Genomic DNA, 21,217 nt, shown 5'->3' with positions numbered 1-21,217 from the left:
GGTTGCACAGCTGGTCAGAGGGAATTCACGTTCAATCTGCCGGACTCCAGAGTGTGTGTTCTTAACAGAGGGTCTCAAACTAGGCTGTTACACACATAATGAAACAGCCTGGGTTGAGCGGTGAACCAGAGGGCATGTGCCCACACTCAACTCAGGCCAGCTGGAGTCATGCAGGGGTACAGACCAGGCATGGAAGACTTTCCTTTTTTTTTTCCCTCGAGAAACTAGAAATTTTACTTTTATGTGAAATCCCCTAATTTGAGTGTGTTGGTCCATCATTAAAACTTAACAGTATTGTGTGAATTAAAAAAACACATCTGTGGATTGGGTTTGCCTTCTGACCTCTGTTTTAATCATTACATTACACCAGGGACAGCCAAGGCTGATGTGGGAAGTGGCAGCCTTGGGGCCAGGCCCAGCTGGAAGGGCAGGTCTCAGTAGGTAGAAGTGTGGTGGAGTGTCTCCCTGCCTTCCAGCTCCCCCACTCCCCAGTCTTCGCCCAGAGAATGCTCCCAGCCTTCCAGCCTGCAGCCCCATCACCTCCTCCAGGAAGCTCTCTCTGACCCCAGCTGTTCCCCCTCCCAGCAGCCTCCACGCTCTCACAGCTCTCGGACAGTGGGCAGACTCTGAGCGAGGACAGTGGTGTGGATGCCGGTGAGGTAGAGGCCAGCGCCCCCGGCCGAGGCAGACAGATGGTGTCCACCAAGAGCAGGAGTAGCAAGGAGCCGCCTCGGAACGAGAGGAGCACAGAGGGGGCCACCAAACCGGTGAGCAAGGAGGAAGGGGGCTCAGAGGGGAAGGGGAAGGCAGGCCCCAGGTGAAGGACAGGAAGTCCCTGATCAGGGGTCAGCTTGATACGTGACCACAAGGGATGGAGACAGACCCCTCCCTGGAGGGATGGGGGTACCAGAAAGAACGCTGTATTAGAATGGAGGCCCAATGGAAGTCCTACCTTTGCCATGACTCTGACAAGCCAAGTACTGAAGCTTGGACCTGAGAATATTAAAGCTCAATTCTGACATGATGTGGTGGCTGAGGCAGTCAGGCCTGGATTCAAGTCACCACCAGGCAGCCTTGGGCCACCCCTTAACTTCCTGAGCCTCAGGGATTTTTGTAGCAATTTAGAGGGCTGAGAACACCAAAGGCTTATCTTACTGCCTGGCATCCTAGAGGCTCCCAACATGGGGCTAGAGTCTGAGCCCTGCTGACCTAGAGGTGTGTCATGGTCAGGCCTGTCCACTGAGAAGACCTCAGTCACTGGTCTCCTTCATACCCGCAGCCCGGACTCCTGGAGCCCACGTCCACCCTGATCCGTGTGAAGAAAAGTGCGGCCACCCTGGGCATCGCCATTGAGGGTGGTGCCAACACCCGCCAGCCCCTGCCTAGGATCGTCACAATTCAGGTATGTCCCCTCGGCCCCCAACTGACCATCTCTCCCTCCCCCGAAAAGTTCCTTTATCAGCGTCCCCAGGACTTTGCCACCCCCGAGGTGACCCACCGTCCAAGGAAGAGCCAGGCTCATACCACCTTTGCTGTCACTGAGCTTCAGTTTTTCTAATCAGGGCAGTGGATACCAGATTGTAGCTACCTGGTGGGCAGTGTCAGGCTTGATTCAGTGCGGGGTCAAAGCCTGCCCGGACTAGCCCTCGGACCCCACACGTGCCCCTGCCCTGTGTCTTGCCCCTGCAGCGAGGAGGCTCGGCCCACAACTGTGGGCAGCTCAAGGTGGGCCACGTGATCCTGGAAGTGAATGGGCTGACCCTTCGGGGCAAGGAGCACCGGGAAGCCGCACGCATTATTGCAGACGCCTTCAAGACGAAGGAGCGTGGCTACATCGACTTTCTGGTCACCGAGTTCAACGTGATGCTGTAGGGGCTGAGGCCTGAAGGCCTCCCACTGCTGCCCGGCCCCCGGCCCTGGTCCCTCCTCCCTCCTCGCACTGTTAAGCTCCTTGAGGGGCCGGGGATGCATGGCCAGGGTAGCAGGAAGACATCCCCCACTTCTTCCCAGCCCACTGGACCAGAACCGGAAGAAGGAGCTGGGCGAGGCAAACAGAAGGTCAGGTCAAGATCCAGTACCGTGCCCAGTACACAGTAGGCACTCAATACACGTGTGGGTTTCGGGAAGGGGAGAAAGGGGAAGGGCGGAGCGCCTTGACACATCCACCTGAGGCCTGCCAGGGCCTGTCACTCTGGGTTGGTTAGGGGGCACTGCTATCCCCCCAGCCTTCTAGGACCTGGCCCATCCCCAGATGCCTGGGGCCTTTGTCTGGAGTGAGGTCACGCGAGAATTCATGGACACGGCCGCCAGCCAGGAGGGCATTTTGCAGGACCTTTAGTGCCACAAATAAGCATCAAGCACCCCCTCCCCCACTCACACCCGCGTTCCTCCTAGCTCCCTCTACCCCATGGTATTTATTATTTATTTCCCTCTCCACACCCCTGGGGACCCCAATATCCTCGCTTCCCACTGCACCCCCAGCCTATCCCAGAGGCCTTGCAGGTGACCAGCGATGTCAGTGTATTTATATACAGAGCTTATGACTTTAATTTTTCAATAAAGCGATCTGAACAAGGTTGGGGTCCAGTGTGGTGTGTGGCCTGTCTGTGCGGCTGGGGTCTTGATTACTTGACATGGAAAGGGGTGGGTTAGGTAGATGGAGGTATCAGAGCGCCCGCACACCACCGCTCTCTCCCCCAGACCCCCAGGGCTCAATCCGGGACCCACAAGGAGGGTGCAAGGGCACTGGGCTCACACCCACATCTTGGAACACCCTGCCTGCAGGTTATTTGCAGATTATATTTTTAGATTAACAGGCATTGGTATGTCATGGGGCAAAATTCACAATGTACGTGGCTGTATTAAAACATAGAGAGGTGGCCCACCTTAGGGGAGGTCCCCAAAACTGACTCAGATGAGTGTATGTATGCAAGTGATTCGTTGGGGGAGGGGCGGGCAGTAAAGGAGTAGCGGGTCAGGAGGGGAAAGGGAGGAAACCAAGAAAGGTGGGATTTCAGGCATCGTCCTGGGAGGGTGGCTGCAACCTGATCCCTCAGGGACACCAGAGTGTAAGTTAGGCCTAAAATTGTCCCCACTCAGGGCCAGGGGACAGAGCTTTCATGCTGTCAGTCTTTGGACAAGGCCTGGGGGAGAGAAGGAAGGCAGTAAATTCTCAATAACTTCCGATCCCCTACCGTTGCAGGCCACACTGTTCTAGGAGCCAAGGGCAGTGGGTGTTAGAAGCAAAAATAGGTGGAGGGGGCCAGGGAGGGGGGGGTGGTGGCTCCCCAGTCCCAGCGCACATTTCTTTCATCCCCAGGTTCCTCTGGGGCAAGAAGAGTTTGAGACATCCTGCTTTGTCTAGCCCTGTGTCCAGGGGTCTGCCAGAAGTGGGTTAGGTGTAGTTGATTCCACAGACCTGCACCAGATCCTGTTCTTCGCTGAGGTCAGAGCCCTGGATTCCACGTGACCTCTGAATCAGCCAGTATCTCTGAAGGCCCCAGCCCCTCCCAGGGGACTCGTATGCCCTTCCCCAGTCCTAATACCTCTGCACAGAAGATCCCTTACCTGGCTGCAGGAGAGCTTTGTCAAGCCCCAGATCTCCTGGTATCAGATTCCAAATCCTGTATGATCAAGGGCAAGAGATTTTACCTTGCTGAGCCTAAATTCCCCATCTGGAAAATCGGTGTAGTAGGCTGAATAATGGCCCCTAAAGGTATCCAGTCCTGGAACCTGTGAATGTTACCTTGTAGGGCAAAAGGACTGCAGATGTGATTCAGGCATGTAGATGGGGAGGTTATCCTGCATTACCTGGGTGGGCCCAATATAATCACAAGGTCTCCTGTAAAAGAGGCAGAGAGAGATTTGACACAGAAGGGGAAAGGGTGTTGTGAGGATGGAAGTGAGGTTGGAGTGATGCACTTTGACGCTGGAGGAAGGGACGAGCCCAGGAATACAAGTGGTCACTAGAAGCTCAGAGGCAAGGAAATGGATGCTCAGAGCATGCAGAAGGAACCTGCCCTGCTGACACCCTGCCGTCAGCCCAATGAGACTGAGTTTGGACTTCTGACCTCTCTTTGTAAGAGGACAAAGTAGTGTTTTAAGTCATGAACTGGGTAATTTGTTACAGCAGCCACAGGAAACCAATCCATGGAGATGCTGCTTGCTTGATGAAGGTCAGGACGCTGTGTGTGGACCACGGCATCAGGCTCAGAGTCAGGCCCAGGGAGAAAAGTGCAGTCAGGATGATGGTGAATGAAGAAAGGAGCCCTCTGATCTTACAAACGCCACCCCTTTTCCAGTCCCCGGGGGACAGAGATCCCCAGCAGCTGCTGCCCATGGTCCCATGTCTGTAGTCTGAAAAAAGTAAGACAAGAATGAGTTTCTGGAACTGTAGCTTATGAAATCCCTGGGCCTGACTCTGGGGCTGTGGAATCTTAAACCTAAAAAAAAAAACAAAAAATACTTTGCAAGTGGGCTTAGAAAGATCAAGTTGCTTGCCCAAAGTTGCATAGCTAGTGAGTGGGAGAGGAGGACAAATTTGAACCCATGGCTGCCTGAGATCGACAACATGAAACCCCAGGACAGGCACATGTCCTGTTGTCTTTTTTTTTTTTTTTTTTTTTTTTTAAGATTTTTTATTGGGGAAGGGGCACAGGACTTTATTGGGGAACAGTGTGTACTTCCAGGACTTTTTCCAAGTCGAGTTGTCCTTTCAGTCTTAGTTGTGGAGGGCGCAGCTCAGCTCTAGGTCCAGTTGCCTTTGTTAGTTGCAGGGGGCGTAGCCCACCATCCCTTGCGGGAATGGAGGAGTTGAACCGACAACCTTGTGGTTGAGAGCCTGCGCTCCAACCAACTGAGCCATCTGGCCCATGTGGGAATCGAACCAGCAGCCTTTGGCGTTAGGAGCACGGAGCAACAACCGCCTGAGCCACCTGGCTGGCCCCTCCTGTCATCTTTTTAAAGGGACCCAATACATGAGCTAGGACAGCTTTGAATATTGGGAGAGGGAGGGGCCAGAGGTCCAACTGGACACATGTACCCGTGACCCTAACATCTTTACTTATGATGCCAGAGCTGGAGGGGGAGGTACGGCTAGAATCTGACGGTCAGCCACTAGATGAAGAAGACAGGAAAAGGGCGAGATTTTGGCTTGAGCTGAGGCCTGCCCAAACAAGTGCTAAATTGCCCTTCAGATTACCTGGAGCCTTCTCTGCTTGGTGGGGAATGGAGTAGCCCAGTGTGGGAAGTACAAGGTCAGAGAACAAGGCACAGCTCAAAGAGTCCACACCTCACTATCTGAAACCTAGGATCAAATTGCACTCCACTTCTTGCCTGTGTAATCCTGGGCAAGTCACTTAACCTCTCTGAATCTGTTTCCTCATCTTTAAATGTGGAACATAATACTAATCCAACTTTTGAGTTATGGTTAAGGGTTAGCTAAAATATTTATCTCTGAGACAGAGAATGCCTTTAGTGAATAGAAGCTGTTACTATGATTACCATTAGATTTATGTGAAGGGAATCACTGGCAACCGGGGGAGCTGGGAAGAGATTTCTGCCAAGAGGAAAGCACTGGGTTGTAACACAGCTGGATGCAGGACCTTGAGAAAGTCACTTCTTGTTTCCAGGCCTATTAACCCCCGCTGTGAAATAGAATTCTTCGGGGAACTCTTTAAATGAGTGCTATTGATTTGTTTCTTATAGACCTAGTGCTATGTTTATTTACTTCCCTCGGCAACGCTGTGAGGCAGAAGTTGTGAATTCCGTTTACCTGCAGCTCAGTGGCAGCCAGTGGCAGAACTGGGGCGAGAGCCTAGGCCAGTTTGATATCTTACACCACCATCCTCCAAGGTGCGCTTTTAGTGGACAATGGATTATTTCTGTCCTGTATTCACTGAGGGACCTTGGGCAAGTTCTTGTCTCTCTGCAGGACTGGGTTTCCCCGCTTGCCTAAGGGAGGTTTGGACTAGAATATACTTGGGGATAATGAAAATACCTACCTGTCTCATAGGAGAGGATTGGGCACGGTAAGAGCTCACGTGCCTGATACCTAATAAGTGCTCAAGAAAAGTTAATTACAGTATTTTTACTACTGTTATGAAGCAGTCCGTTTTCTCTATGAAAGTTTGTGCTTTCTTCCTCACTGCGATCTGGCACAAATGTGTTAACACGGAGCTTCAGCATCGCGCCTGCAGTCGGACAGGCTCCGGGAGGGACACGCAATCTCCCAGATTTGAGATTTTCAGTGGTGGAGCCGCGTCTGAATTTCTGAGGACCGGCCGCAGGCAGCCTCCTGTCTGCGATTGGTGGAGCTTCCGAGGCCCCGCCTCCTGGGGCCGCACCTCGCACTTCAGAGGCTGGCCTCGGGGATTATGCAAAAAGTAATCGCCCCGCCCCACGCCCGGATTGGAGGCCTTTGTTTGCCGCTCAATTCCAGGAAACCACCCCGCGCGGCGGCGGCGGCCAGCAGGTGAGAAGCGGGGAGGGGCCCATAGTGGGTCCGGGGCGGGTTCCGGCCCCTCGCTGGGTCTCAGTTTCTCGGTCGCAGGAATGGGGTGGGAGGGTGGACAGCGCCGATGGGCCCGGATCCACAGGGACAGTGCTGTTCTCGGTCTCTCCCACGTGGAAACCCACAACGCACGGGAAGAAGATCCTAGCTCCGGGAACGGGAGGGAGACGGACTGGCGATTAGTCCGAGTCCAAATCCTGCTCCGCAGCCTCCACCCTCTGGCCTCAGTCTCCACCTCCGCACAATGGGGGCGTTGACCTTTCCTCACTCTCCCGGGCTGGGGCGGGTCACAGGGAGGGGAGGGGTCCCGAGGGAATACGGGGGTGGTCCTTGGCTGGGCCTCGGGCTGTGTTTGGGCTGGAGGTGTGGCCGGGTAGCTGTGGTTACCGGGGAGGTGGGACTTCTCTGCCCTGGGATTTGTGTGAGATTCGCTCACCCGGCAACAACCCGCGCACCCTGACAACTCGGAGCCGCGCGCCCTCCCCGGACTCCTAACGCAAGTTTCTTTTCCTCTTTTTGGAAGGGAGAGGGAGGTAGAGCAAGGGCCAGCATGGGGATGGACAGTGGTAGGACCTGGAATGGACTGCAGAAATAAGGCCAGCCCCTCTTGGTACAGATGGGGAGACTGAGGCCCAGAAAGGGGGTGCGGCTTGCCCAAAGGCGCACAGCAGGGCAGGTGCAGAGCTGGCCTCTCTCCAGTGTGATGGGGCAAGAGCCAGAGCTCTGCTTTTTGTAAGACCTTGGATGAGACTCCTTTCCCCAGTTTTTATTGAGAGAAATGACAGATTGGAGCGGATCATTACCTATGTTTCAAAAACTTCTGCTTCTGAGTGAGCAAGTTGGAAAGGAAAGTTGCGGATAACAAATCGGGGCTACTTTGGATCTGAGAAGAGAAGCTGAGACAGGCTACACTGAAAAGACACATTGTTCCTGTCCTCTAGAACAAAATGAGAAAAAATGGTTGAAACTGAAGCATGAAGAACTGAGGTTAGATACATACAGGGACTTCCCAAGAGAATTTTCCAGGCGCCTCCTCTGGAGTTGGTGGGTTTTATTTATTGGCCATTGGTTTTGTTTTGTCAAGAAAATAGAATTTCTGCCCATCCATTTGAGGGCGCCTAAGTCTGGCTAACTTACCAGTAGGGAGATGGACCCCGGGCTGTTTGGGGTCTGCTTGGGTTTATTCCCAGGAATGGTCTCAGTTTTTCTGCAGGAGGCAGAAGGTGCCCATGTGGGGCCTTTGTTTTCCAGAATCCAGCGGTTTGCACTTAAAACATGTGATTTGGGCCATCTCTTGCAAGGAAATTTCATCAGCTCCCACCAGCCTGCACAGCCCTCTAGGGGTGCAAGGGTTGGGGTTTCCAGAGAGCCTGGGAATGGTCCAGGCATTGAGGCAGTCACGCTGACAGGGTATTTTGGAAAATTGGTGCATGCCAAGGACATTTCAATTTACCCCTATGGGGGGGGTGGGGAGAAAGAATATTTTTAAAGCATTCAGCTGAATCACCAGCTGAATTCTAGATCCTTTTTATGTTTTCTCAGCCCTGGAAGGTAGAACAGACCTGGAGACCAGGAATTAAAAGACCTTGGTTCAAATCCCAAGCCTGTCTTCAGTTCTGAGTACCTCAGTTTTCCCATCTGTGAAATGGTAATGGTAGTGACCACTTCAGTGCCACTTTAAGGCTCCAGTGAGGTGGCACCGTAGAGAGTTTTGTGCAGCCCACGTTCTAAGTCTGGAAATGAGGAAACTGAAGCCCAGAGAAAGGGAATAACAACAATATTACTATTGGTAGTAATAACTAATGGTTATTGAACACTGTATTTTAGCCACTGTGCCAAGGGTTTTACTGCAAGGAGTGGGGTCTGGGAAGGCAGGAGCCCTTGTCTATCTTGTCACCCGTCACGTTCCCATTGCCCAGAATGGAACCCTACATATAGTAGGTGTTCAGTACATTGTTGATTGCCTAGATTATGTCACTTAGTGTTCACATCATTGCTGTGAGGGTAGTGCGATTGTTGTCCTCCTTTTACAAATGAGAAGCCTGAGGCTCAGAGAAGTTGTCATTCACCTGAGGTCACACAGCTCTTCTTTGGGGCTAGTGCTCCTTACTTGGGAATGTTGCAGGGGTGTGTCAGCTGGTGAGAGGTAATTGTGCACATTTCTTCCCAAGTGCTGTGCTTAGTGATATCGTGTTGGTAGCTTGAAATTGGCTATAGTAAGGGTGTTTACACTATGGAAACCAATAAATGCCATAAATCAGGGCTTTTTCTGTTCTTTTCTGTTCTGTTCTTTTCTTTAGAGAGCTGCATGTGAATGGTGTTGGGGGCTGGAATGCCAGTCTTACTCTACATGGCAGCCAGGAGTTGAGGGTTCCTGGCCATGTAGGAAGCCCCAGGGGAGCCAGGCCAGAATGGGAACCACTGCAGCTCCCCTGAAGTGTGGAATTTGGGAAGGAAACCTTATGGATGAGGCTCCTAGTCTGTGCTATGAGTTGTATAGAGTGCGGCAACCCTCTGATTTGGGAACGGATCGATATGAGCCTGAATTCCAGGCCAAATGTCTGGCCTTTAACCTGAAAGTGACAGCAGCCATCGATGATGGTCTTTAAGCAAGGAAAGGCTGGACCAGAATGATGCTCTAAGAAGATTTATCTGACAGTATGTGCCAAAGGGTTTGGAGCGTGAGTCAGGCATGGGGCAGTGGGAAGAGGCACTAGGTGACCAGGGGAGCCAATAGCACCCTTGCTGTGTTTTCTGAGCACCGTCTGTGTGCTAAGCCTTGCAAACACGTTGTCTTACTATTCTACATGCACACCCCTGAGGGAAGCGTGACCCTTACTCAGTAGGTGATGATAATCAGGGAGGTTCAGAAACATTTCTAAGGTCAGAGCGACCAGGTCTGGACCAGGCCTTTCTGCCCCCACACCTTTGCGTTTTCAATTCCTCCATCCCCGCATCCATTTCAGCCTACAGTCCCATCTTGACTCAGATCTTCCTTGCCAAGTGCCAGCCTAACTCCATTTCGGTTGTGGAGAGAGGCCCCCTGTTCCCAAGGATGGTCCAGCATTGGCCCCTAGATCCTTGCTGGCATTCTCCCTCCCCCTACCTTATCCCAAGGCTGAGGCTATTCTGGAGGAGGGGCCAGTGATCAAGGCCAGAGTGGGATACACACCTGTCAGTCTTTTGGAATCTTGGGACCGCAGCCAAGGACCAAGGACCGGGGAGGGCCTCAGTGTCCAGGAGGAGGCTGCACTCACCCCTTCTAAGTCAGGGATTCATTTGGAGGGTAACACTGTACTTGTGGATATAGATCCAACTCTGTCCCTAATGTGCTGTGTGATTTGGGGCAAGTTGTATGACCTCTCTGTGCCTTTCCTTATCCTTAAATGTCTAGTTATGAGGATCCAATCATGTCATGTCCTAAAATGTTGAGAGCTAAGGCTAGGATTGCTTCCTTTCCTTGTTGTGATTTTTACCTATTCCTACATGTTGCATAATGGCTATATGTGTAGGAAAGAACACATAGTATCAGAGTTTAAAAAGAGGAAGAGAGAAGGTGTGGGTTGAGAGTTACAGCATGCAGCAGAATGTCAGAGCTGCAAAAGGCCTCAAAGAGCCCAGCCACTCTTCACAGTTTGCATACGTGGGGAAACCGAGAAGGGTGTGTCCAAGGTCTCCTTAGAACAAAGCACGACACAGATGTGTGGTGGTAGCTTTTCTTTTTAAGAACAGTCAATGATCATTTTACTCTTATTTTTAAAGCAACTGTTATTTTTAGAAAATACACATAAGGAAAAAGAGTAAAGTTGCCTTAGTTAGAACTAATACCTAATAATATTTATAAACATTTTGGAGCACCTCTCTCTCTTTTTCCTTTTTCTCTCCTCCCCCTTTCCTTCTTCCTTCCCTTCCCTTCCTCCACATTTTATGGTGTTTGTTTTTTTTCTTTAAAGGACTCAAACTAGATATATATGATTTTATAACTGGCTTGTTCACTTAACTTATCACTTTTTTTATATCACTTCATAGTCTTCTGCAATATGATTGTTAATAGCTGCATAATACTCTTTCGAGGGGAAATATAGTTTACTTCAGTGATCCCCTAATACTGGACACTGCAACCTTTTCACCTACTGCAAGGTCCAGTTGCAAAGTGATTAAGTGATACTGTCTGGATTCAGACAGCTTAGTTCAAACCCAGCTTCCCTTCCTGTGAAACGGGCATAATAATACCTACCTCCTTGGACGGGTATGAGAATTAAATTATGAGATCCAAATCCATGGAAAGGCCTTTACTTAATAGGTAAATGAAGTGTTGCTGTTGGCCACGCGTTCCCGGCACGTGCACCTGTTTTTGTCTTCATGGAGCACACATTTGGGAATGTGTGTGTGTCTGTATGTGTGCATTTTCCTCAATATGGCCACACTCTCCTTATAACCCATGTTTCAGTTGGCTGAGAAAGGCCTGTTTCCTCCTCTCCTTAAGTTTTCAGAATGGGTATGCATTTCTAGCTGGGTCAGTGATCCCTAGAACTGGTTTGGGGGCCACAGGGAAGAGGGTCTCAGGGAGATAGTAGCATTTCTCTCTACTTGGGAGGGCTGGCTCTCTCCTTTTGTGTATAGGACCCAGAGCTAGAGCTATGGTTGATATTGGGAAAGATCTAGAGCGAGGAAAATTAAACAGTCCTTCAGGGAGCAAGCCATCTGGGCGATTCATGGATATGGCCAAAGTCATTTATATGTGAGCTCTGTGCCAGCTGGGCCCTAGACCAGGACTTCAGGCACATACGTAGTCTCATTTATCAATTCCAAGGAGCCTGTAACGTCAGTATTACCCCCATCTCGCAGATAAGGAATCGGGGGATCAGAGTGGTAAGCGACTTGCCCAAGGCCACACAGCTTTTAAGCGAGAGCTTGGAGGTCTCTGACTACCCACAAAGCCCATGTGCCTTAAACTCCTGTGCCCTGAGGCTCCCATCAGCACGGCGTTTCTGCCGGTGTGGGCAAGTAGAGGTAAAGAACCCAGGAACTCCAGTGCTAGAAGGTCATTTCTCATAACCTCAGGGATAATCTCATTAAGCCCTGAGGTCCCAAAACTAAGAGAGGGGAAGCACTTGTCCAGTGTCGCTCAGGCTGGCACCTGGATAGCCACTTCCCAAGCCAGGCTTCCATTGGTTCTTCTGGTTCCACTCCTGAAATCCTCGTGTGGCTCCTCTCAGCCCCACACTCCCTGTGGATTTTAACTGCAGGGGTCAATTCAGCAGCCTGGGCAGGAAGGAGCGGGTGACCTTAGGGTGGGTTTTCATTTCTCTCCCAGGGAAGGGAGCTGTCGGGAGCTCAAGGAGGGGCTGAGGACTGAATAACAGCTTTCGGCCCCCAGGCCTCCTGAAGTCGCCAGCGCCTGGTTTCCCCCAGGATGGCTGAGAAGGCTTTTGGCCCCACAGTACCCTCTGGGCCTCAGGACATTGTATGAAGGAGTGACTGACTGTCCAGGGCTCATCACGTCAGCCAGTGATGCCCATCCCGGGCGTGGGCCGTGTCCTGAGCTGTACCACAGACTCCGTTTCCAGTCTGGTTAAGGTACGGGCACTTAGGAGGGGCTCAGGAATGATTGAAGGAGGGAAGGAGGGGATGGCTGAGTGGGTGAGCATTGGAAGAGTGGGTGAGAAATGGCCATCGCAGTGTTAGAGCATCATGACTGGAGGGGCTGGAGGGAACATACGGCTGCAGGCTTGCTGGGCTCCTTGGGTAAGGACTGGCAGAGTCGTGCAGACGCAGCCGCACCTGGGCGTGCTGCTTGTGAAAGTAGGGGCCAAAGGGCTTTCTTGTTTGTTTTTGTGTTGGGTGACCAGGAACTAATCTCTTCCCCGTCTCTGGGCCTCAGTTTCCTCACCTGTATGGTGGAATCATACTCCTGTCCCGCCCACGTCCCAAGGCTCTTCTTCAGCATCTAGTGTTAGGAAGGATGAGAAAGCATGTTAGAAAACCGAGAGGCTCAATGCAGAACCAGGGCCTCATTAGAAAGTCAGAACATGGGCTTAGTGAATTGCAATTAGTTGGTAATAAGCTCCACTCCCGATTTAATTGTGCCCAGGTTATTAATTATCTCCGCAGGCTGCAACAGTGTGAGCACCAAGCGTGGTCATTAAAAGTCAGGTCTTTGTGTGTTTGAATCTCTACCGGCACTCACCAGCTTTGTGATCGTGGGCAAGTGGCTTAGAGTCTCTGGGCTTCTGTTTACCCCCTCCCGCCTCCCGTGAAATGAGGATGTCACACCAGCCTCACTGGGTTGTTGTGAGGGTCCACATGCCAGGCGTGGGCCACTGGCTCGGCTCGGTAGCTCATCCATCGTATATTACTGTGCTTCTCCTGTTTGTCAGGGCCTGGGCACCGTAATAGTGAGAGCTTAACAGAGCTCCCAATTGTCAGAGAGACAAACCTAACATCTTATTCCAAGAGGCAGTCCCTGAGCAGGGCCCATGGGGCCGAGACCTACAGGTTGCCTGGAAGTTAACAGCGAGAAGAAGTGGTGGTGCGTGATGAGGGGTACACGACGCATTTGTCCCAGGAACAGCAAGGAGCCCTGTGTCGCAGGAGCCGCCGAGGGAGGGTGAGGATGGAGGGAGAAAAGGGGGGAGCAGCGGCCAGGCTATGGAGTTTCACCTTTCTCAGAGCAATGGGCAGCTTCTTTCTCCGACTGTTTCAAGCAGAAAGGGGCCACGTGTGGATGCCTCTGTTTTCGAAAGATCCCTTTGGTGCAGGTGGGGGGGAATGGATTGCAGAGACCAAGAGCTTTCCAGAAGAGGCTGTTGTAGGAGGCCAAGTGGGGTTGCAGAGATGGGGCAGATTCTGGTGAGATTTAGGAAATAAAATCAACAGGAGTTGATGAGGGACTGGTTATGTGAGGGAGAGGGGAGTGTCCGGGATGACGAGCGGTTCTGGCTTGTGCGCCGGGGTGGGTTTGGAGGGTGGCCATATAATGAGCCCGGCGTTGGACACGATGCTTCGGTTAAGTAGAGTTTGGCCGATGGGTGGAGACGGTGTTCCAGGAGGGGCACCACACTAGCAGCGGCAGGGAGGAAGGTTGGTAAGGCTTGGCTAAGGCAAAGAGAAGGCAGAGTACACGGGAAGCTGTTGTCCTTGGTGTCAGGCAGCGTCCCCTAAGCTGGGTTTGGGGTTATCCAGGGGCCACGGGGCATGCGTGGCAGTGACAGCCACCTGCCATTGATGGCAGTGCTGCCTGGTTAATGACTAGGGAGGCAGAGTGCGTGAGTGACAAGGTGTCAGGGGAGCCCACCCTGAGCACAAGGACCCACAGGGTCACCAGAGCTGGCAGGGAGGAGCCTCATTAGGGTTTGGTTGTGCTCCACTCTAGGCTGGGGGCTGTAGGTAGAGCCCCTCCACCCAGATGTAAGTAAAAGGCAGGGGAGAGGTGGAGGGGTGTGGTGATTACCGGGATGAGGGCACCTGGTGCTAACCCTGGCTTTGCCAGATACCCACAGGCTGACCTTGGGAAAATTCATTCATTCATTCATTCATTCATGTTCCAGGCCCTCACTCTGTACTGTGCAGGCGTTACCTCATTGGATCTTGGCAGCAGCCCTGTGCGGTGGTTACTCCTCTTATCCCTGTTTCCCAAATGAAGAAACTGAGGCTTAGAGAGGTGAAAGCTCAAAGAAAGGTCACAGAGATAGCAAGAAGAGGGGCTGAGATTGGATTCCAGGTCTGCATTGACTCTAAGATTCATTTTTCTCTCTTGTACTGGTGGTTCCCAAACCTGGCTACTCATCAGAGTTACCCGGAGGGCTTTTCGGACAATACAGGGGCCAACTTTTTTCCCTTTTCTTTTTGTTTCCTGAATCAGAATCCCCAGATCTTGAGTAGGGCCAGAGTTGGGAGACACACACGTGTGGGGTGGACCCTGAGCCTGCCCCTCCACCCCGGCTCCTGCCTGTCCCCCTGGGTTCCCTCTGCTCTGGGTACATAGTCTTGCTGTTCTCGGAGAAGGCACCGCTGGTTCCCACCTTGCCCTTTGCACTTGCCCTTCCAGACTACTCTGCCACCAGCGCTTACTGTGGCTTGTTCCTGTCCTTCTCATCCTTCTAGTTCCTTGATGGAATGTCGTCTTCTCACAGAGACCTTTCTGGTCATCCCCACTCTCTCCCCAGCTTCCACCAGGGCCACACGCCCGAGTCACCTGAGACACTTTAAAATCACTGATACCCAGAGACCGATTCTGTTGGTCTGGGTGAGCCCTAGGCATTGGTATGACCAAAGCAGCCTGGGATATGGATCACTGCACCCACTACCCTCTCTGTCTTGTTCACGACTCTCTGTGTTTGTTATTTGTGTCTCCACTAGGGTAGAGCCAGGACTTGGCCTGTCTTGTACCCTGCCATAGTCCCAGCACCTTGAAAAGCACCCAGCACACAACAGGAGTTCCGTAAGTACCTGTCAAATGAATGAATGGGATGAGGGGGGCTTGGGAAAAGGCAGCTTGGCCTCTGATGAGCCCTAGGAACAAAAGCGGAAATTTACCCGATCAGCCAATTCCCCACCTCCATGCTGCCTGGAAAATCCCACTGTAGCTACAGGCCCAGCTTAAGGCAAGGACAGTGGGTGGTGTGGCAGGAATCGCTGCAGCCTTGCTGAGATCATGGGTTGCATATTGGCAGACAGGATAGAGAGTCAGAGCTGGGAGAGTGCCAAGCAAGTGCCATCCATTCTGAGCTCCCATTGTACAGATGGGCACTGAGGCCTTGTGAGAGAGGAGCCTCGGCTAAGGTCCCAGCCTAGAGGGGAGCGGCTGTGGAAAAAGCTCCTAGCTTGTTGGAGCTGCTGGAGGCCTTCCAGGTTCAGCATGCTGAGTGACCCTGGCTAAGCCTCTGACCTTATCTGGGCTTTAATCTCCTCAATCGTACTTTGGTTGAGATGGTCCCAAGACCTGACATCGGAAGTTTCCATGAGTCCTTTCCTGAGCAGCGCAGACCCGCAGTGGGCCTGCAAGGGGTTAAGCTCCTCCTGCTCACTCTCACTCTGCAGGCAGACAAACCCCCTCCTTCTGACAAACACTTGTAGGAAATCAGGCTGGGCGCTTCCTGCTTAGGCAAGGCGGCCTCAGCGGCAGCAGGGGCGGGGAGAGGTGGGGAGCGATGCTTGTCTGTGAGCAGCAGCTCCAGCGGGCAGAGCGGCCTGGAGGCGGGCCAGGGCGCCATGGAGGCAGGGGGCTCCCCAGGTTTGGAACAAAGACCTCACACGCAGGTCTTCTGAGCCTGGGCCAGCAGGATGGTGGAGCCCCAGAGAGGTAAGGGAGTGAACGAGGGCGAGGAAGGAGGCCTCCTTCCCTCTGGGCAGGCCAGTCACAGACACTCTGGGACAGTCCAGGGCGGCTGGACCAGCCCAGCCAGGAAGTTGCAGCTGCGGCAGCTGTATTACTTCTCCCCTAGCTTAGGGGAACCCGGCCCCCAGGCCAAGGGTGGATTTTAGGGGGATTTCCTCAAGCCTCGGGATGGTGGATTCCAGTCTGAACTCTGATTCTGATCTCTGGAACTTGGACAAGTGCTGGTCCCTCTCTGTGCCTGGGTGTCCTCATCTGTACATGGAGTGTTAGTCCTACAGGCTGCTAAGGGGCCTCAGACATGATGCACAGAGGAGGAGCAGGCCAGGGGAGGCAACAGAGGGTCCCCCTGAAAGAGTGGCTCCTTCTGCCCCATAAGGGCACAGAGAGAAATGGGGGACGATCCAGCAGACACAGCCCAGCTCTTCAGTCTGGTGGGACTAGAGTAGAGTCCCCAACAGCCAGGGTGCCTTTCCTCTTTCTCCTGGGCCTCGCTGCTAGAGAGAGCTGGGGGCGGGAGGGCAGGGGTACATCTGGAGAGGGGAGTGGTTGATGCTTCTTCGTGGGTCTAGTTTCTACACTGCTGGCAGGAACCTCTCGAGAATAACAGGTCTATGCCCGGCCAACTGGTCAGGGAGGGCAGTCAAGTTTGGGGCTCTGACCCCAAGAGCCCATCCTTTTTGAAGGAGCCAAGCCACTTGATACAGGGTGTCTTCTTTCCCCTTCCTCCTGCCCTCCTCTCAAGTGCAATGGACTTGGTTTCAGAGTCACAGGCCCTGGGTTTGAATCCTGGGGCCGCACATCCTGGCTGCAACGTCTTGTGAGAGCCCACCACCTCTCTGTGGCTCTATTCCCAAATCCGGGAGATGTCAGTGAGGGAGCAGGATGGGCATCCCTGGAAAGCCCTGGCTGGATGGGAAGGGGCTTCGGAAGGCATGGGGCGGGGGAGGCGGGCTGCATGGCTCCGGCTGGCAAAGGAAAACTAGGGAGATGGCGCCATAAAGAGAAGGGACCTCAGTTTCAGAGTGGCTGTGGGGATAGAGAAGCACTGAGTGGGGGTGGCTGACCCACTCAGGGACCGGAGAGAGAGACCACAAGGGTCTCATAGACCCTTGAGAGAGCCAGGGGTAGGGGTGAGGTGATGGAAGGGGGGAGATGTACAAAAGGAGCAGGGGTGGTATGGGGGGGGTTGGTGCTTCCTTGTGAGGCTAGTTTCTCCTGGGCTGGCAGCCCAGACCTTGACGGGACTTGGTGCTAACAGGGCTTTCCTGGACTCAGCCCCCAGCTCACATGGCTGGAGCCTTCACCCAACCCCTCTGACTTCTGGGAGCAGCCCTGCAGCCTTCATGGATTCTGACTAGAACAACCCTGCCTTGTGTTGGTGTTCAAGGACCCCTGCCCGTAATTCTTCATCAGGCTCCGTTCATACTTTCAGACCTTTGCCTGCCTGTCCTGTTCCCTCCGCCCGCAGTGCCCTCCCCCATTCTTCTCCCCCCAAACCCTCTTTGTGTCTCAAGCCCAGCTTAAGGCTTCTTTCTTCAATAACCCTTCTGTACTGTCATCCTCCTCTCCCCAACCTTCATTTGAAACTGGGGAATGCTTTTCCTCGTTTCTGTATTCTTGTGTCTTACGCAGTGCTTGGCATACAGTAGCAGGTCACAGGATTTTTTAAAGTTAATTTGCACCCACTGGGTGCTCAGTATCTTTATTACTCTGAAATGGGAGCCCAGGGAGGAGGAAGGGGTTAGCACTTCTGAGGCTGTTGCCCTCAGAAGCCAACAAGCAACCTTCAAGTTCATTTAGCCACCTGCCAGCCTGCCCCAACGCGGCGATACCCACTTCCTGTAGCAAGAGCCGGTGGCGTTTTCTCCATTTTACAGCGAGGAACTCCTCAGCCCAGCCCGTCACCGCGGAGCAGCAGCCCTGGCCTGGAACCCGGTCTCCGGACACCCAGCCCGCTTCTCTTTCACAGCAGCCCAGTGAGTGCATGTCCTCGCCCAGCTTGAGGTTGGCACGCGGTTGGCACTCATATATGTTGTTGACTGATCAGTCCCACGCTCCGTGGCACCAAGGGCCATGGCCCGCGTGGAAGACAGAGGTCCTGCTCAGGAGAGGCTAACAGGTTTGCGGGCCTGGTGCGCATGTGCAAAACTCCAGCCAGTGACCGCAGCTGCCTCCGACACCCAGCCTCCCTTGGTGAGATTTCTGTGAGGACTGACTCATCCCAGGGGACAGGATGTTCCTCTTTGTGCCCCAGAGGCCTCTGTGATTGGCAGGCTGTTCTATGGCACGGCTAGAAAAAGCCCTTTAAAAAAATCAAAAAAAAACCACATGCCGTCCCTGGCCCCTTCCTCCGGCAGTGGTTTCAGAAATAATGCAACAGCCCTTAGCACCTCTCACACCTGCCATAGTAGCAGGAGCCAGAAGGCCTAGCCAACCTAACGGGCGGGCCTTGCCTGGGGCACTGGTTTAAAATACAGATTCCTGGGTCCTATCCCAGAGTCACTAATCTGGCTTTCTTAGGGTTGACCTAGGAATCTGAATTCGTAGAGGACTCTTAAGAGCACTCGAGCTTAAGGCCCACTGGCAGGATTTCCAAGAGAGGTACGGCCCTCTCCCCTCCACCCCGTCCTCCCCAGGGTAGGGAAAAAGGATTAGAGTGGCCTTTCAAAACATTTATTTTCTATTGTATCTTAAAACTCCTTTTTTGAATATATTGTTTCTAATACACATAATGTGTTAGCATGAGAATACATGTATATAAAGTTATAGGAAATATATTTTAGGTATGCCAGCAAATATATATTTTTACTGATGAGTGGTGTGATTAAAAAAAAGAAAAATTGGAGACCCCTGGGCCAAAACTGCCAGTTCCACATCTTGCTCTGTGACTAAGCAGCTGGGTGATCTTGGCCAAGTCACTATTCCATGTGGAGTTTTGGTTTTCTCATCTGAAAAATAGGTTTCCTGTGACCCACTTAGCTGTTTGGGGTGAGGGCAGGTCGGGAACATGCAGGTAAAGCTTCTTGGGCAGGCTGGCAAGAGCGGGCACAGCATATGGTGCCACCACAGGGTTGCTCAGCGTAAGGTGCAGGAAATTCTGGGCGAGAGAGGAACATGGAGGGGGGAGGATGAACACCCGTCTAAGGAGTGGGGGTTGCAGCCAGAGGGGGGAGAATGTTCCTCCCTGCCCCAGCCCTTGAGCAGGCTGCAGCCTTTCTCCGGCTACATGGTCCCCGGGGCACTTTCTATGCAGACACAGTTACCTTCTGATTTTTCTCAACAGTACAAATCAGGCTCTGACCAAGACCCCAGTGCTCCCGAGGCTGCCGGGACAAACAGCTGACTGGCCTCGAGGCTTGGAGTTACACTCCATTGTCTCCACAGCAGAGAGGGAGGAGCCTGGACCTGGGCCACAAGGGGACCTTGTACCCCAGCCTTATCCTGACTGACGTGTGGCTTCAGGCAAGGCCCCTCTGCTCTCTGGGCATCCGTTTTCCCAGGTTTGGATGAGCTTCTGGAAGCCCCTCACACTCCCTGTGTGGGACCATGTCTGCTGCTCTGTCAGCTTTGTGTTTCCAGAGCTCCGTGTGGTACTGGGCACAGAGGAGGTGCTTTAGGAGTGTGGGCCATAGCAGGAGAATGGGGAAGACGGAGGCAAGAGGAGAAGAGAGGGAGAGAAGGAAAAGAGGGAAAGGAAGTGAGGATAGAGCAGCCAGAGAGGAACTTCGAAGCCACATCAGCAGGTGCTCTCCCATGTCTGGGACGCCCTTCAGATGCCTGAACAGGACCTGCAAGGGTCTGGCCACCACCTCTCCTTGCCCACACTCTGCCATCAAAGCGCCCAGCCCCTGCTCCCCCATACCACAGCCTTCAGGAAACCACTTCCATGCCCTCCTCCTGCCATCAGGCTTTTGTACTCGCTGGTTCCCTTGTCTGAAATGCTTCTTTTTTAAAAAAAACTGAGGTGAAATTCATATAACATAAAATTAACCATCTTAAAGTGAACAATTCAGTGGCGTCGTATATATTTATAATATTGTACAACCACCACCTCTATCTAGTTCCAAAACATTTTCATCACCCCACAAGGAAAGCTGTGCCCATGAAGCAGTCACTTCCCAGTCCCCTCTCCCTCGGTCCCTGGTGACCACTAATCTGCTTTCTCTTTCATGATTTACCTATTCTGGATATTTCACATAAATGGACTCATACTGTACACGACTTTTTGTGTCTGGCTTCTTTCACGTAGCATAATGTTTTCGAGGTTCATCCGCGTTGTAGCGCTTCATTGTGTGTCAGCACTTCATTGCTTTTTATGGCTGATTAATAGTACATTGTATGTGTACACCACTCATTGTTTACCCATTCATCGTTGATAGACGTTTGGGTTTCCACCTTTTGGCTATTTGGATAGTGCTACCATGAACGTGTGTATACGTGTATTTGTTTGAGTGCCTGTTTTCAATTATTTGGGGTACTGGAATGGTCTTTCACCATCCCCCCACTCCTGATCTGAATTCTTACCCAAGGGGGGTCAGGAAGGTTCTCAGGGGAAGCGGCTTCTAAATAGGACCCTCTCTGACTTCCTAGGCCTGCACTGGACTCTTGCTACCACCCTCTTCCGCCATCATCCTTCCCCATTGCTCTGGGCCGGTGCCCTGCACCCACACATAGAGCCTGGCACAAGGTAACAATTGCTAGCACGTATCTAAAGGCTGGCTCCTTACCCTGTATCTCAGGTAATTATATGCACTCTTGATGGAGAGACGAATTATTATCCCAGTTTTACTGATGAAGAAAATGAAAGCAGAGTGACTTGCCCAAGGTCACAGAGCTTCAAGGGGATGGAGCCAGGAGCTGAACCAGGGCTGTCTGATCCCAGAGTTCCTGCTGGTAACTTCTTGTTCTAAAGAAAGGAGGGGACTCAAGGATTAATGCTGTTCCTTGATGGTGTCCCCGACAGGCCTCAGGCAGGATGGCTGGTGCTGAGAGGAGCCAGTGGTGACTCTGGTGCCCATAGTGGCAGCTCCATCTCCTGAAGATGAAGTGGCCAAGGTGAAGCGCAGACCAGGCCTAATGGCCAGCTCAGGGACGGAGGTCCACTGGGCCCAGCCTGGCCTGGGAAAGGGGCCCCAGCGGCGGCGCTGGGCCTGGGCCGAGGAGGGAAAGGATGCTGATGAGAGTGGTCCACACAGCTGGGGAGAAGAAAGACCCTTTCGCGATGCCACCAGCCCTGAGCTCCTGGAGGACTTCCGCCTGGCCCAGCAGCGCCTACAGCCACTGGAGTGGGGCCTGGAGCTACAGCCTGATGGGTGCCAGGATTCCGAATCAGGAGAGTCTACGGAAGAGGGTGAGAGTGACTCCCT

The 21,217-nt window shown here is 52.8% G+C and overlaps 2 protein-coding genes across 11 annotated transcripts in view; both read left to right on the top strand.

Moving 5' to 3' along the window:
- The window catches only part of WHRN (whirlin), an 84,611-nt gene extending 82,036 nt beyond the window's left edge, over nucleotides 1–2,575 (top strand). For 4 of the 6 annotated variants that reach the window (XM_033123974.1, XM_033123973.1, XM_033123970.1 and 1 more), the window contains 3 exons: nucleotides 586–767; nucleotides 1,280–1,402; nucleotides 1,690–2,575. In XM_033123974.1, the coding sequence (XP_032979865.1) occupies nucleotides 586–767; nucleotides 1,280–1,402; nucleotides 1,690–1,872 (488 nt within the window). In that variant the 3' untranslated portion in view covers nucleotides 1,873–2,575. The remainder of the gene's footprint in view (nucleotides 1–585; nucleotides 768–1,279; nucleotides 1,403–1,689) is intronic. The other 2 variants (XM_033123969.1, XM_033123971.1) reach the window with 1 other exon arrangement.
- Nucleotides 2,576–15,655: 13,080 nt separating this feature from the next.
- Nucleotides 15,656–21,217, top strand: part of AKNA (AT-hook transcription factor) — a 42,457-nt gene continuing 36,895 nt past the window's right edge. For 2 of the 5 annotated variants that reach the window (XM_033123567.1, XM_033123564.1), the window contains exons 1-2: nucleotides 15,678–15,815; nucleotides 20,815–21,201. In XM_033123567.1, the coding sequence (XP_032979458.1) occupies nucleotides 20,928–21,201 (274 nt within the window). In that variant the 5' untranslated portion in view covers nucleotides 15,678–15,815; nucleotides 20,815–20,927. Of the gene's footprint in view, nucleotides 15,816–17,743; nucleotides 17,828–20,520; nucleotides 20,539–20,814; nucleotides 21,202–21,217 lie in introns of those variants that run through there. The other 3 variants (XM_033123565.1, XM_033123566.1, XM_033123568.1) reach the window with 3 other exon arrangements.

Source organism: Rhinolophus ferrumequinum, chromosome 12, assembly GCF_004115265.2.
Source record: "Rhinolophus ferrumequinum isolate MPI-CBG mRhiFer1 chromosome 12, mRhiFer1_v1.p, whole genome shotgun sequence".
Classification (NCBI taxonomy): domain Eukaryota; kingdom Metazoa; phylum Chordata; class Mammalia; order Chiroptera; family Rhinolophidae; genus Rhinolophus; species Rhinolophus ferrumequinum.
This window is presented reverse-complemented; position numbering and strand designations above follow the sequence as displayed.